The 17330-nt window shown below is 42.4% G+C and overlaps 1 protein-coding gene across 2 annotated transcripts in view; it reads left to right on the plus strand.

The window, feature by feature from the left end:
* The window catches only part of TXNRD1 (thioredoxin reductase 1), a 164689-nt gene that overhangs the window by 75575 nt on the left and 71784 nt on the right, over positions 1 to 17330 (plus strand). For both annotated transcript variants that reach the window (XM_069099376.1, XM_069099375.1), the window contains exon 2: positions 3687 to 3865. In XM_069099376.1, the coding sequence (XP_068955477.1) occupies positions 3687 to 3865 (179 nt within the window). The remainder of the gene's footprint in view (positions 1 to 3686; positions 3866 to 17330) is intronic.

A 17330-nucleotide genomic window follows, 5' to 3' on the forward strand; every position in this document is an offset into this window, starting at 1 on the left:
GTGTGTGTGTGTGTGTGTGTGTGTGTGTGTGTGTGTGTGTGTGTGTGTGTTTGAAGGTCAAATGATGTTTTGCAAGCACATCCTTGAGGCAATCACAAAAGATAAAATAGTATTTCCAATGACCTGAGATTGAAAAGCTTTTTCATGAACATAATTGATATAACTCGGATAAGAAGGAAAACTGAGGAATGCGGGTGTGGGAGAGAGGTTTGCATTCACTTTATTCAAGCACTTATGTATAAAGTGCACACTCAATCAGGAGCCTCCAGCTGGAAGTGACCTAAGAGGGTGTGCATTCCAGGCCCTTCGTTTTACAAATGGGGAAACTGAGACCCAGAGAAGTTCATTGACTTTCCCAGGGTCACACAGGCACTAAGGGGCAGAATCAATATCTTAATTCAGGTCCTTGCAAATCCTAGAGCTGGCATCAGAGACCTTATATTCTACTAGCCAGAGATTCTTGACCCTTTTGGTATCACAGAACCCCTTGACAGTCTGGTGAAAGCTATGGACCCCTTCTCAGAATGGTGATTTTTAAAATACATAATACCAAATGCATAAGATTACATTACTCTATTTGCTAGAAATAGAGTTATAAAGATATTTTTAAAAGTTTATAGTCCCTAGGTTAAGGATCTTTATCATATGAAATACTATTTACTAATGCAGAACGAAAAAATGGAAAATAACTGTAAAGCATTTTATAATTGAGGTGTGTATGTGGGTGTGTTTGTGCACAAAGATATCTCTAATCTTTTGTGATTACATTGGCATAGGCATCTCCCAAGAAAGAATTTCCATTCACCAATTAAGATCAGCACCAGTTTTACAACTTATCTTAAAATGTTGGGTTCACACAGGCAGTCTGTTTCAGCAGTGGAATTTGGACCCAAGGCCTCCTGGATTTGAGAGCAGCTTTCTGTTTCCCAACATAACCTCTTCTGAGGATTGTAATAGTTGTTCAGAGCATGTAGCATATAGTATAATGTTTTATAGTTTGAAAAATGTTTTATGTAAGCAATCTCATTTGAACCTCACAATAACCCTACCATTACACAGGTAATATACCCCTTTTATGGACGAGGCAAACTGAGATTCAAAGAGGTCAAGTGTCTAGACATGGTCATACAACTAGCATCAGAGATGTCCACTCCAAAAATAGAGTTCGTTGCCTTGAGAAATGTTGGATTTCCCCTCCTTGGAGGTTTTCAAGCAGAGGGTGAATGACCCCTTGTTGGGTGTGTTATGCTATACTGAGAATTCCTTTCATATAATATAGGCTAGAGGGCTGCTTGGGTCCCTACAAATGCTTTTATTCTAATTCTCAAGTAGAATGAGAATCCACCTTTGCCTGACTCCCAGGCCTGCCTCTGACTGAGATGTCACAGTGCCTTTCATGAAGAATGAATGACATGAGTGTGTCATGTCAGATTAAAGTCAGTTTGTGGAGGGTGGGGGCCATTAGTGAGCAGTCAGTGATACCTCATGATAGCTCCCCTGCTCAACAGACCGACCACCGTTGCTATTTTGGGGTCCTTTGATAAGTATGCTCTCCAGATGAGATCTCACAGGTGAAGCGTCTTCCTCGTATCTCATCACCTTTATTCTCTGCTGCTGACTGTATCTCATTATCCCCTTGGTGACGAACACTCAGGGTATCTGGTGGGGTGGGGAAGGTACCATGTCAACTGTTTACTTGGATGGATCTGTATTCTCCAGTGAGTGTTTCTTTCTCCAGGGTAATTCACCCTTCCCCCTCCACCCTTTTTTATCTTGTGCAATTCCTGACCAAATGCTTCTAGAAATCTTCCAAAGGGGATCTTCCCAGTGTACCAGCTCGATAGGCTTCCTCTGTCTGGAACTTGGAGCATTTTGTGGTTATCAGTGCAATGCTTGGGTCATTCACCAGTTGCCCCTGTATGACTGGCCCACTTCCTTTTTCAGGCATTGATATTCTTGATAATGTCACCTCTTACATGCAAGTCATCATTAGAAATATGCTGCAGTCTGTTTACTCATGCTGTGTCTCTCTTCATTGTTCTTGGGGCCTTCAATGGCCCTGCCCTTTAATTGCTCATGATGTCTTTTTTTCAGTCCCATCCTAGAGGGTGGAAACAATTTCTAGTGTTTTTCCAATGGCCATATCCAGTTGAGTGACATTAATTGGGTGAAATTGGCATAGTGTTTGAATATGCCTTAATAGATAACTAAAACAGTTTAATTCTTGGGAAATCTCTCTTCTCTCCCCTCCCCTCCCCACCTCTCTCTTCCTCTCCTCTCTTCCCCCTTCTTCCCCTCCCCCCCCCCCCCCTCCCCTCCCTCCCATCCCCCCTCTCCTCCCCTCCCTTCTCCTCCTCTCTCTTCTTCTTTCCTGTCTCTTCCTCTTCTTTCTTTTCTCTCTCTTCCTCTTCTCCTCTCTGTGATCTCAGAGGTGTTCAAGCAGGAGCCAAGCAGATGCTCATATACATTATAGTGGAAATTGTTTCCCTGGAGCTTCTACAATGATGAGATCACCAGTCTGGTCCCTCCCCAGATCCTATATGACACCTCCACATCATGCCTTCTCAGTAAGCTTATCCATCTTTTTCTCTAAGACCTTTAGACCTCTAAGACCCATTGCCTCCCAAAGCATCTCATTCTACTTAGGTGTAGATATGATAGTTAAGAAGTTTGCCCCTTACATTCAATGGTGTGCTGGAGCCAGATCAAACCAGCTTGCAAGCCTTTTGTTAAATTTTCAGTGTGAGCATTTACACCTCGGAAAATCAACAAGCCCTACAAATCAGGGCTTCATTTATTATTTTGCTGATTGTTTAGACTCCAGAAAGTTATGGAGAAAATCTTAACAATATAGTTTAAATTTAAAATTGTGCCTGTGTACTTTTTTTTTTCTGGAGAGCTGGTTGTTAACCACTTATCAGCACACCCCTGCTTATGTCCAACAATGGATAGACAGCAGGTAAGCAGTGTGATATGCTGGAAAGAGCATTGACTTTGAAACCTAAGAATTGGGATTCAGTTCTTGGTTCTGCTCTTCATTGCCTATGTGACCTTGGGCAAATCTTCATCTTTTGGGGCCTCAGTTTCCTCATCTGTACAATGAGAGAGTTGGACTAGATCAGGGGATCTTAACCATTTTTGTGTCCTGGTCCTCTTTTCCATTCTGGGGAAGCCTATGGACTCTGTCTCAGAACCATATTCTTAAAAGAAGTGGAAAGAATTAAGAGAGGAAACCAATTATATTGAGATCATCAGAATATTTTTAAAAAATAAGCTTGTGGACCCCAGGTTAAGATGGTGCCCAAGATGGGCCTCTGGCTGAGCCTTTGAAGAAAGCTAGGCATTCTAAGAGCTAGAACTAGCCCTTTCCTACCTGTCCTGGTCTGAGCCCAGGCCTCAGAGTTATGGCCCTCCAAGTTCAAGGCTATGAAGTGAGTCACCAGAGAGGAGCAAAGTCCAGTCCATTTTTAGAGCTAAATATAAAACCTAGATAATCCATGCTTGAAGATCTCCCATGCTCTCCTAGTTGTGTTTCTTCTTCCCTTTCTAATAGACCCCCTTGGGGCGAAGATGACAGGGTTTTGTTTTGTTTTGGCTTGTTTTCCCAGGGAAACCTGGTATTACCACCATACTCATCCAGTATTTTCCTTTCTTATAATTACCTTCTTTGCTTCCTTTTCTCTCAGTGAGGGCTCATCATCACAATGGCACTCAGGTAGAAAACAGGAACACAGCAGTGATTATCTACAGCAGGACAGATACCTCATCACCCCTTCCTAATACTGTCAGCACAAAGCTGAGGAGTAAGGCACAGGCCTTCATTGATGACAGCTCTGCTGTGGACTTCCCCACCGCTTCAGCTAAGGTAAGGAGGGAGGGATGATGGAGTCTCAAGTGGGGTGCAGTGGGGAGGAGGGGGTTCAAACCCAAGATTCTGCCTGGTACCTATATGACCCTGGGCAAAGTCAGTTCATGGGCCTCAGTTTCCTTATCTGTAAAATGCAGAGACTGGACTCTATTAGAACAGCTGAGTTCCCTTCCATCTCTGGATCGAGGGACCTGATACTGTATGTTTTCTCGAGGATAAATAATTGGATTTCTCTGCAGGCTGGGGTGTGTGGGGGTGTGACTGATTTATGTTCAGTAATCCAGGGATTGGCCACTTGAGGGAACAGAATATTGCTTGGGTAACCTTGGAATTTGCTAGGTTTTCTTGAGTGGTCTAGTATTCAGGGAGGGGGAAAGTAGGCATTATCTTTGAAGATCAATTGATTTTTTTTTTTTTGCCTATCCCTGTAGAAAGAGTCCCTTCAGGGAAGGAGCTATTTGACCAGACTAGTTAGGAAACTGATTGCTTCATCATAGAGAAGAAATTGTACTTCCTCTTGGGTCCTACACCCTGACTTCAAGTCCCAGATGCAGAAAATGAGGGCTATGGGTAGGAGGGTATTTATAACTGATTGGCTCCACAGAATGAAATATCCTAGTTGGCTCCATTAAGACAAATTAAGTAATCTATCCCAGAATCAGGCTCAAGGTTTTTTTGTAATTCTTAGGAAAAACCATGCGCTATCACTTTCCATTTGGCCTCAACCCCCTCCCAAGGAAGTATTTGTTTTAAGTAAGAGAAAACAACACAGTAGCTATGTCTATAGGAGGGTCTATACCTTATTTCTTACCTATAACCCCTATCTGAGCTTTAAGAGAGGTTTAATTCACTGTCAATCCTCTGGGATGAAGATCTGACAGCCTTGTTTTCTTGAGTATAAATCATTGGATTTCTCTGTAGGCTAAGGGGTATGTAGTATGAATTGTGCAATAATACATAGAATAACATGGTTCAGAAATCTGTCCAATGATACATGTAGAGCTGGGAGGATTAGAGACCATCTAATCCAACCTCTTTATTTTACTGATGAGGAAATTGAGGCCTGGATAAGAACCATCTCCATTGCCCTAAAACCAATTTGTAGACAAACATCTTGACAGGCCTAGGGCCTTATGAAGTTAGAAAGACCTATGGGGGCCATTTTACAGAAGAGGAGGCTGAGTTCCCAGTGGGTTACTGCCCAGAGCGACATTGAGAGTAGTAAATGGATTGGTTTTTTGATTGTTATTGTTCTCTCTGTGAAAGGGATCCTTCAGGGAAACAGCTTCACAGAAAACTGTCTTGTGGCCTACCTAGTAAGGAACTTGGCAGTCAAGTGACTTCTCAAGGTCATAGAGGACACAGTGAACATCACTGTAAAGTGATGGAGTAATGCGATTCACAGAGGTCAGAGAGGACAAGCACCAGGAAGAGACCATTGCATCTGGTGATGTGGAAGTCAGTGGGGAGCAGGTAGTTTGAATGGAGTGATAGGCATAGGATCCCCATTTCAAGAGGTCAAAAAAAAAGAAACCTTGATAGTGTAGCTTGTTTTTTCCTATGAGGTACCAACAAGTAGGGAAACAACAGCCCTTTTCCTGTAGGAATGTTCATATATTGGCAAATGGGCACGTCAGCTTCTCAGAACAGACCCATTTCTTAGATTCTCACCTCCTGAGCATGAAAATTAGTCATTTCAGGGTCCTGAGAGTTAAGCATTACCTTTAAGAGGAAGGTCCATGTCTTGTGTTCTTGGGTGGTGTCTATACCTCCAATGTTGTTGTTCACCTCTCTTCTCCAATTATTTTGAAGTCTAATTTCTCCTCTCCATTTCCCCTTCATTTTGATCTTATCAACTCATTTAATAATTATAATTTTATCTAATTTAGCCTGTGAGAAAAGTAGAGTGAAACAACTTTGTTTCTCCTGTTAACACTGGTGTTAATTAATGGAAGGTTTTCTTTCTGGAATGAGTAATATAATTTGCATCAGTTCAAGTTGGGAAATACCCTTGAATAAATGAACATTCCAAGCTGGTTTCCCACTGGTTGCATAACATGTCCTCTGTGTACTTACCTTACCTAAAAAGGTGGGGTGGATTCTTTTTTTTTTTTGGTGGGGGTAATACCTTTTTCGTTTCGAATTATGGTTAGATCTGTCAATATACTTTTGTCATCCAAGATCATTTAATTAAGTTGGACAAGCTAATTGTCAGTGTGATGAATTTTTCAACCAAAACAACTTTTGGGTCATAGGATCTAGCTGTGTGACCCAAGGCGAGTCATTTAAACACTGTCTGCCTCAGTTTCCTAATCTATGAAATGGCAATAAGAGTAGCATCTACCTCCCAGAATTGTTGTGATGATAAAAGGTGTGTGCTATATAAACATAGCTGCTATTATAATTGTTATTTATGATTATTGTCATCACTGGTGGGTTCCACAGCTCTCTGACTTTACAGAAGAACTGAGGCCCAGAGGTTGTGACTTGCTCAAGGTCTGGCAGTGCCTATATTTGGACCTGGATCCTTTGTCCCCAAATCTGGCACTCTTTCCACAGTCCCGTGAGATCACTAGAGTCTTAGATTGGTTGAGATCTGGGTTGGTGGTCAGTAGAGGGAGGGGCCCTGCCCAGGCTTATCAAAGTTCAATTATGCACAACTGTTTGGAGCAAACACAGTTGATCCAGGGGGTGCTTTTGTTTGGAAATTTAGATCTAATCTCATGGAGAATGAGCACATATTAAAAGGAAGTAGTTTAAAGCCATACTCCATGAGGATGGAGTGGTGACTTAGGCATCTTACAAGCTTTGCCAGACACAAATATACAGTTTCTGGAATTGTAAATTGGGTCTAGTCAAGTCAGTAAGCATTTTAGGGTCTTCAATGTTATAGGCATTGTGTAAAGTGCTTAGGATACCAAAAAAAAAAGCAAAACCAGTCCCTGCCCTCAAGGAGCTTACTATTTAAATGGAGAGTACAAACAATGTACAATCAAGGTATATATGGCGTAAATTGGAGGAGAGATTTCCAGCCATTCTGGATGACAATTTACAGTGATTCCTGAAAAGCCACTAAACCATTTATACCCTCACCTAACAATGCCTTTTTTTTTTTAAGTAATCGGGGTTAAGTAACTTGCTCAAGGTTACACAGCCAGTTATTTCTGGTGCTAAGTATCTGAGCCCGGATTTGATCCCCAGGTCATCTCGACACTGGAGGCGGTGCTCTTACTTACTGAGCCACCTGGCCGCCCCAACAATGCCTTTTCTGAGCATATACTCCAAAAGAGGTCAGTTAAGGAGAAAGGTCCCAGGAGCATACCAGAATATTCACAGTAGCAACAAATTGTTTCTAGTTGTTTTGTTTTAGCAATTGCAAAGTAAGTTACCCATGAATTAACTGGGAGGGCTACACAAAGCAGTATAGGAATAGAATGGAATCATATCAAATCATAAGAAATGAAATAGGAAAAATTGAGAGAACCGTGAGGAGGCTAATGAAGGAGGCTAGCAACATTCAAACTCAGCTGAACTCAGGTGGATTGTGGGTCTGTAGCTGAAGGGCTCCTTAGCAGACCAGATCCCTTCAGTGAGGGCTTGGACCTGAATTTAAAAAGAACAATTCAAAGTCATTGCCTTCAAGGAGTTTTTATTCTTCTGAGATTGTCATAGACGCTTTTGAAGCATATGGTTGTAAATTTGGCCAATGGGAAAGCCAACATCTCCAATATCTCAGATAGGAGATCTTTAGTCTCATAATGAAAATAAATGCCAGATCAGCCTAGCTTAAAGCATTTCTAGAGACTGGATTATCTCTGCTCTGGAAACCTAGAAAACTGTATTATCACATCCTCAAGATTAATCACTGTTCAGTCAAATTTTAATAAGTAACTTAAGGAGATGTTATCAAATGAGAAAAGATATATAAAAAATTTAGAGATTATTGTTATTATTCTGCAGTTTTTTACTCTATAAAGCAGCCTCAGTTAGGATCATAGTTAGGGGGAAGGGACCTTAGGGTGTATCTAGTCCAGTTCTCTCATTTTACTGATGGGGAAACTGAGACCCAGAGAGGCAAAACTATTTCACTCAGTCAGCAATTGGAAGAGCTGAGATTCAAGTACAGGTGTCTGAACTCCCAGTGCATTACTCTCCATTCTTACTCTTTTTTCTCTGTGTGGTAGGTAACAAAGCTCCATGTCACACTGCCAACTCTGGAATCCTCTTGACCCATTTTGCTTTGGCATTTAACTTTTGGCTCCTTTGAGTCATAATTTTTTCAAGGTATAGGAATGTGGATCCAAACTTCCAAGAAGTCTGATGATAGACTTGTGTAAGATATGAAAAGCATCTGAATTCATGTTTTTAATAGGCATAGAGCACAACACTTTGCCCACAGTAGATAAGTCAGTCAATCAATAGTTTTTTATTAAGGGCTTACTACTGTCAGATGCAGAGAATATAGAGACAAAAGCAAAACAGTTCCTGCCCTCGAATAGTTTGCCTTCCATAGGAAGAAGTGACTTAACAATTGTGGCTGAAGGGATAAAGCATATTCTTTCTAGAAAGGAGCATAGGAGATCTCTAGAGAACTGGCATTGTAGTTAGGAGGCCCTGAAGTCCAGTTTTGCCACATCCTGGCTGTATGACCCAGTCCCCTAGGCAACTCTCCTGAGAAGTTCCCAAGGTGCCAACTTATGCTGGAAGAGGGCGTGTCCGCATCTGGAAGTTCCTCGTGCCAGTGAAATCACAGATTCAGTCTCCAGCCCAGTCTCTATAGTCTATAATGAAAGCTGTAATAAAAACTTTAAACCTTTTAAATACTTGAGTCACATTCTATGAATAACTGGTGAGTCTTAATGGGCCGAAGAATCACAACTCACCTCTAGAGACTACAGATTCGATGCTTCACTATCTGTCTATTCATTTGCTAGAATTGAATTTACAGTTGGGCATATGTTTTATGTAACTTATACTGAGTAGGCCGATAATAATTCCTTGCGCCCCATAAATTGTGAGTTTATCCTTAGGTCTTATAATGTTCATAAATACTAATTAAGTCTACCATAGTTAGAAAAGTGCCTGTAAACGTAAAGCCCATTTTACAGAGGGGGCATACTGAGTCACTTGAGTTTGCCATAGATTATATGAAGCCACCCAGGTGAGTCACTAGGATAGGGGAGGGGGAAGGGACTCTAAAATTTTTATATTATTTAGAAGGTCACATTCATGACCACCAAGAGAATCTTGGGGGCCAAATAAAGATGAATGAGAAAATTCTCAGGTGAGAAGCTAGGGAGGAGGGCTGATTGAGAGGAAGGGGACAGGATCAAGGGGAGAAAGAAAGACCATGGCAGTATCTGGTGAGAACTTTTAGTAGGTGGATTTATTAAAAAAAAAAAAATTTGATGTGAATAACTCCTTGACTTCCTCTTCATCTTCCTTATTTTCACTTTGAACCTGACTAAGCAGAAACTATTATAATATCCATATGATACCTATTGACGCAAATGGTCTGCATTGGTTCTTCTTGGCTTGCGCCCAAGACACTCCCTAGGAGGTTAAGTGCTGATTTCTGCTAGTTCTGCCTACTTTTCAGCCTTTGTTTTACCTGAAGGGATTGGGATTTTTAAAATGAGACTTCCTCTTTCACTCCTACAGTTAAAGTTTGGGGACTTTGGGGACTAAAGTATTCTAGGATTGAATGGGAACTGACTCATTCTTCCTAGGTGGTCTCCTTTCTACCAGGTGAGTCTTGAAATAGTTTGAATGAATCTCAGGAGCTTTGGTGGCATATTTAAAGGACATATAGATAAATAAAGCATTTATTAAATGTTTACCATGTGCTTGTTACTGTACTTACAAATACAATATAAGCAAGATAGTTCCTGCTTTCAAGGAGTTATGCACATACATACATACATATGTGTATACACACACATATTCTTCAATTATCAGTTTTTTTCTTCTCTACTCCCTTGCAAAAAAGAAAAGCCTTGTAACAAATATAGTGCTTCAAGCAAAACAGATCACGGCGTCCAAATATGTGTGTCTCATTTCTGTTTATTTGATCCATCCACTCTCCATCTTGAGGTGGGTCGAATTCTCATCATTGGTCCAAAGAAATCATTGGTCCCTTGGGAATCGTGGTTGTGCTTATATTCTAATGGTAGAGAGACGATTCACAAAGGGGTGCTGCAAGCACAGAGGGGTAGTATTGGGGGCAGCATGGTGTAGAAGCTTGGAAGGTGTATGGAGGCCTGGAACCCAGGGATTTTTTGGGGTGGAGTCCAAGCTTCCTGGGGGGAGGAGGTGAGGATGCTGATTGGTGTGCAAGGAGATGAAAGCTTCAGAGCTTTTTTTGGTTATGTAAGGGAGTGGAGTTAAAAGAGCCATTGTTTGGAAACCAACTCTCTGAGGAGTGGTTTTCTAGGGCCACACACAAAGAGAGTGGTTGGTGGGCCTACGGCTAGCAGAATGTTAAAACAGACTTCAGTTTATTGGTTATGGGGCAGATAACTACATGAGCCAGTCAATGGGTAAGTATTTTTCAAGTATCTATTGAATTGGCAACTTCAAGTATCCTTTCAATTATTTCTTTTACAAATGAAGTAAATAATAATAATTCACATTTATATAGTGCTTTAAGGTTTGACTAACACTTTATTGGAAAAAGTAAAATATACATATACATAAAACCCATTTTATGTCCAGTGGACAGTGATGTTATTGCCTTGGGGTAGTGTCATTTATCATTTAATTCAGTTTAGCATACATTTATTAAATGCCTACTGTGTGCAAGGGACAGTGCTGGGCAGTGGGAATACAAAGAGGAAAAATTACATGCTCCCTGCCCTCAAGATGCTGACCCTCTGAAGTGGAAAGGATACAACATCATGGTATGGTAACGAGCACTGACTGGAGTCAGTGTGTCTAGGTTCAAATCCTACCTCTGATATTTGCTACCTGCATTGCCTTGGGCATATTACCACATCTGCCTGGGTCTCATTTTCCTCTTTCATAAAAGGAGGGGATTGGAGGTCCCTTCCAGATCTAAATCTATGATCCTATGACCTATGATCCTAAGAATTGGCAGTGATAAAGGATGGAATTTTGCAGTATTATGGATAGCCTGTGTGAGTCCAGGAAAGACTATAGCCTCTGAGGTCCCTTCCAGCTCTGGATCTAATTATATACAAATAAGTGTGATACAGTCTTTATGTGATGGGGGCATTTGAGGAGGTCAGAAAAATTTGAGGAAAGAGAAATTATTTTCAGCCAGGAATCAAGGAAGCCTTCATGGAAGGGGTGGTGCCTTAACTAAGCTTTGAAGGAAGAAAAGGCTTTCAGGTCATTTGACCTCTGTGGACCTCAGTTTTCTCCTCTATAAACTGAGAGGGTTGGAACAAATAGCTTCTAAGGTTTTTTCCAGCTCTAGAATGGTCCTATCTATGTAACCATAGGCAAGTCCCTTTAATGCTCTGGGCCTGAATTTGTGGATTGAACTTGAATTCTAAGTTTCTTCCTAACTTTGAATCTATGATTCAGAGCCATAGGCCTATGGTTCACCATTCAAGAGTATTAGAAAAGGTACTTTTTACACAAATAGGCAACTTATAGGAAAAACTGCCTAATACTGTGCTAAATGTTTACTCCCAGAGAACACAAAAGAAGCATGAAATACCCTATGTGCCCTTGAGAATCCTATCTGAATTTTAGAATAGCTGTCCCTGCCTGCTTTTATTTGCTATGGTGAAAACTCCAGCCTTGGGGCAAAGGCTTTCTTTGGGAGAATCTCAGTTTACTCTAAACAAAATTTTGTGTTATAAACTACCTGGTTTGAAATGATACAGGTTGGGGGTGGCCAGGTGGCTCAGTGAGTAAGAGCGCCAGCCCCAGTGTCAGGAGACCCGGGATTGGTTCAGGCCTCAGATACTTGGCACCCACACAAAATAACTGGCTGTGTAACCTTGAGCAAGTTACTTAACCCCAATTGCTTAAAAAAAAAAAAAAGAAATGATATAGGTCAGTTCTAGGGGACAATGGCAGTGAGACAAGAATCCTTAATGTTAGGGTGTCTAGGTGGCACAATGAGTAAAGTGCCCACCCTGGACTAAGGAGGACCCGAGTTCCATTCCAGCTTCAGACACTTAACACCCACACAAAAAACTAGCTGTGTAACGTTGGGCAAGTTACTTAACCCCAATTACCCTCCAAAAAAAAAGGCAAAAAAAAAAAGGAATGCTTAATGTTATATTTAGTAAGACCTACCCTTGCACAGATTCTTTCTTCTCCCAACCTCTGGGATTTGGTTCTGCCTAGGAAACTGGTCTTGTTTCCAGCTTTATTGGAAATAGGAAGCCCATCAGGGCTCTTGAGGAATTGCCAAGTGATTTGCCATGATGTCAGATAAAATTGCTTCCTCTCTTTACTTTTCATGCTGCCTGAAAATTCCACCTTGCACCAGCACATTCTTGTCTGCTCTTCCCCTGCTAACCCTCCTTAGATTATATTGAAGACCTGGTTATAGATAAAGATCATGTTTAGAGAACATGTCTCAGCCCTTTCTCTTGAACCTGGCAAAGGCTTTTGTAATCAGTCTGTCACATAGCATTAGGGGAATATTTGTTATAACAATATTTTTTGGGGGGGGGTTTGTATTTGAGATTTAATCAGTATCAGTAGTTTGAGGGAGTAAAAACTCTCCTCATTGATTCAGATTAGTGATTGATGTGTTAATTATACTCTTAGAGAGTTGTCTACAGTCCTGGGATTTGCCCATACCAACATAGTATATATCAGAAGCAGGACTCTGAATTCAGCCCTTTGACTCCTAGACCATGTCTTATCCACTACCCAATATCAATAATATATGAATAATATTACCAATAACAACAATAATAATGATACCCAGCTTAATTAGTTAATTAATATTAAGTGGAGTACATGGACAAAAGTAAAAATTCTTGCCCTCAAGGAGCTTATATAGTATATAAGACAATTTTGAGGGGGTGGAAGATCTCACAGCAAGCAAGTGACAGAGTTGGAATTCCAAACTAGATCTTCTCTGATTCAAACTTGGTGCTCACTCTGTGATGTCATACTAGTTCCCAGTTACTGGATGAGCCAGCAGCCCAGTTGAAAGGCTAGAAGGAGGAGAGACATTGCTGGGGGCCTAGTAGTGCTGATTTCTTTTTCCTCCTCTGCCTTGAGGCTTCTCCTTGGAAGCTTTATGTGACTCACCTAAATGTGTCTTCTTGTGCATGCCATAGTATGCATGGAATTGCCCTTCTCATGAAGTGTGACTCTCCAGGTAGGCGTCCTTCAGATGGGGAAGTAGCTGTTGTAATCAGGAGTTATGCAAGCCACGACTGAGCCAGTGACATCCTCAGCCATCCCTCTGGAAAATGCCAGTGGTTGCTGCTCTGAGGGCTCTCTGACCGAGGTGACTTTGCCTTTTGACCCCCTCTGTAGATGTTGACCACCTTAGTCTTTGCTGCTATCTGCTGCTCCTTTGGGTTAATTCAGTAAGCATTTATTAAGCCCCCCCTTACATAACCAAAAAAAACTCTGAAGCTTTCATCTCCTTGCACACCAATCAGGCAGGCACATAGTTCTGTGTCAGAGTCATTGTCAATTCTATTTCAGGCGCACTGGGGAAAGAGGCCAAGATGTCACAGCCTCTGCTGTCCTCTTTGGGGAGAAACAGCACGTACACAGTTAAGACAAAATAGATGTAGATTTTTGGATTATGCATGTTAAGCCTCCTGTAGGGAGAGGGGCTGTTTGAGTAGGGCCTGGACCTTGAAAGGAGCTAGAGATTCTACAAAGTGAAGTCAGTCAGTGACTAAATGCTAATTAAGCACCTACTCTATGCCAGGCACTGTACTAAGCATTGGGGATATAAAGAAAGGAAAAAGACAATCCCTTCTCTCCAGGAGCTCACAGGCTCATGGGAGCATGTATGCAAACAAGCTATGGGCAGGATAGATGGGAAATAATCAAGACAAGGAAGGCAGGAGAATTAAGAGGGGTTGGAGAGAGCTTTCAGTAGAAGATGGGATATTTAGCTAGGACTTGAAGGAAGCCAGGGAAGCCAGCAGATGGAGATGAGGAGGGAGGGCATTCTGGACAGGGGCCACAGCCCAGAGTGGAGAGATGGAGGGTCTTGTTGGAGAAACAGCCAGGAGGCCAGTGTCATTGGATAAAGGATATGTGTGAATGAGTGAGTGAGTGAGAGAGTGTGTGTGTGTGTGTGGGGGGGGGCTAGTGTGAGGTGTAAGAAGAATGGAAAGCTGGGGAGGAGAAGGTTATGAAGGTAGGGAGGAAGTGCATTCCAGCCATGGAGAGCAGCAAGTGCTCTTATATAGGCTGGATGCTTGGAAGCCAGGTTAGCTAAAATACAGAGTTTGTGGGAAAGTAAAGTACAGTGAACCTGGAAAGGTAAGTTTGAGCCAGATAGCTAAAACGACAAACTGAGGTATTGTGTGAGGGGTCCTAGAGGTGAGGGAACCTTGGAGCTTCTTGAACAGCGGGGTGAAAAAATGGTCAGACTTGTATTTTAGGAATACTGATAACGACAGCCATGTAGACGGTTTAGAGAGAGGAGAGACTGGAGTTGGGGAGGCCAAGTAGGAGACTTTGGTGATAGCCCAGGGAGAGGTTGATACCCTCAGTTAGTGGTGCTGCCCTTGAAACAGAGCAAGCAGGAGATGGCCCCAAGTGCTCTTCTGGTCTGCTTTCATTACTTTTGAAAAGCAAGAAGGTACCAATAGTCACCCAGTTTTTAGCTCTATTAATGTGGATGTGAAATACCGCACATGATGGCAGACTTTTCGGACATGTTGTTTAGTTTTCCTGAGCTCTTTATCCCCCTCTTTAGAGGGGTAGCTAGGTGGCCCAGTGGATAGAGTGCTGGACCTGGACTCAGAGTCTTCCTGAGTTCGAATCCAACCTCAGACACTTACTAACTGTGTGACCTTGGGCAAGTCACTTCACCCTATTTGCCTCAGTTTCCTCATCTGTAAAATGAACTGGAGAAAGAAATGGCAAACCACTCCAGTCTCTTTGCCAAGAAAACTCTAAATGGGGTCACAAAGGGCTGGACACGACTGAAAAATGTCTGAACAACAACAAAAAAGATTATGTGTTCCAGATTGGGAATATGTTTATAAATGGGAGGTTTAGATGCCTGGGGGCCCGGAGCCCTGAGAGAAGAGATGTGCCCAGGGTCATACAGCTGGGATGTGACAGAGGTGGGCCTTTAATCTAGGTCTTCTTGACTCTGAGGCTGGCCCTCTCCTTAATTCTTTCCCGACTCTTGTGATCCGTGTTATCCATTATAAATGTTGGTATTATAAATTGGCATTGTTGGTATTGTTGTTATTAATATTGGCATTATAAATAAAAATTGGCATTATAAATATTTGGGTCCCTGTCTACTTCTACCCATCATATTATTTAGTTCATGTCTGTTTGGGGAAAACACACATGCACACGCGCATACACACACGTGTCAGATTTGCCCAAACAAACCCAGAGAGCATCTGCACATAGCATAGATGCATTTCCAAAGCCAAATTGAGCATTTTTTTCATTTTCATTCTGGGTATGGTGGTTTGTATTCCATTAATACTAGCCCAGCAACTAAGATGTTTGGCAAGGTCAGCCAAGTGTGTGAAGTCAGTGGTTCCTCAGGCACTGGGTAAAAAGAAGACTCAGGAAGGGATTAATCAGTTCTAAAGAGAATAGAGGAACCTGTTCTTACCTTGAGGCAGCTAGAGGGCCAGGTGGATAGAAAGCTAGGCTCTTGAGTCAGGAAGATCTGAGTTTGAATTGTGCCTTGAGTGCTTAACTAGCTGTGTGACCCTGGGCAAATCACTTAACCTTTTTCAGCCTCAATTTCTTCTTCTATAAGATAAGAATAATAATAACAGCACCTTCCTCACAGGGTTATTGGTAGGCCATAAATATAGGTCAAGCTCTTTGCAGACCTCAAAATGCTATACAGATGTTTGCTAGTATTGTGGTGGGGTTGTCTTACCCATTCACTCACTTACCTAGCCTGGACATCTTAGACTCTTCTGCTTTTTTCCCTCCCTGGCTCCAGATAAGTGAGTCTTCCTTCAGATCTGACATCTGACCCAGCCATCCTCATGGCAACAACACAGGCTGTTCTAATAAAGTCTCTGGCTTAATCCTCCCTCCCTCCAATTCAGGCTGCTGCTGAGCCCAGGTGTTTTCCTTTCCCACTACTTCCATCACGTCATTCCTTTTCTCAGAACTCTCCAGAGGTTCCCTATTGCAGTGGGGGAGAACTGCAGGGTGCGTGGGTTGGTGTTCAAGGCTGATTGGGCCCATCTCCTGCTCATTCTCCATCACTCTGGTCCATTCATCCGTAATGCACCCCCCACATCTTTGTCTTCAGGCTTTTACTCATAAGCCCCATCCATGCATCATGGACAATGGCTCCCCTACCAATTATCTACAGAACCTTTTAATTAATTCAGCAGATGTTTATTAAATGTGCCCTATGTGGGAGGCCCTGCAAAAGAGGCTGGAGATAGAGGGACAGAAAGAGATTAACTAGCCTCTACCTCTGAAGGATTTCCCTTGGGGAGGGGAAGATATGAAATGCTGTTGTTCAGTCCTTTCAGTTCTGTTTGACTCTTCATGACCCTATGTGGGATTTTCTTGGCAGAGATACTGGAGTAGTTTACCATTTCCTTCTCCAGCTCATTTTGTAAATGAGGAAACTGAGGCAAACAGGGTTAAGTGACTTGCCCAGGGTCACACAGCTAGTGAGTGTCTGAGGCCACATTTGAACTCAGGTCCTTTTGAGTCCAAGCCTGGTGCTCTGTGCACGGCACCACAAACATAATCAATAATAGGGAGTAGTGGGACCGAAGAGGAAACAGACAGGACCTGGTCTCAAATCTTGAATCTGTCATTCATGACCTTGGGCCAGTTCCTGGGCCTCAGTTTCTCTTCTGTAGAATTGAGGGCATTGGAGGAAACAGCCCCTTCTAGCTTGTACTGTCTGCCCTGTGTTCTCCTGAGCAGTTACTTAACCTCTGCAGGGGGTGGCTTTTCACCTCTAGAATGAGGGAATCAAACAGGGTCATCTCTGACACGCCTTCAAGCTCTTCAGCCTGTATGACCTGAAGCAGATGGAATACTATACAGGGCCCATCACCTTCATGAGCCTCTGTGAAATGGGGGGCTGGGTTGATGGCTGGCATTTACCTGTGTCTCATTCAATCTTCACAACAGCCCTAGGAAGTGGATGCTGTTATGATCCCCATCTACAGGTGAAGAAGCCGAAGCAGACAAAGGTGAAGTGACTTGCCCAGGGTCTGAGTCCAGTGGACCACCTAGCTCCCTGGTCTAGAGCTGTGAGTCTGTGAACTTGTGCAAGCTGGAACAGATTAAACACTGCAGACGGCCCTTTGCTTTCCTGGGC

The sequence above is a fragment of the Petaurus breviceps genome, unplaced genomic scaffold, assembly GCF_028583685.1.
Source record: "Petaurus breviceps papuanus isolate PSGF00001 unplaced genomic scaffold, PetGlider_PUasm1.0 379, whole genome shotgun sequence".
Lineage (NCBI taxonomy): Eukaryota > Metazoa > Chordata > Mammalia > Diprotodontia > Petauridae > Petaurus > Petaurus breviceps.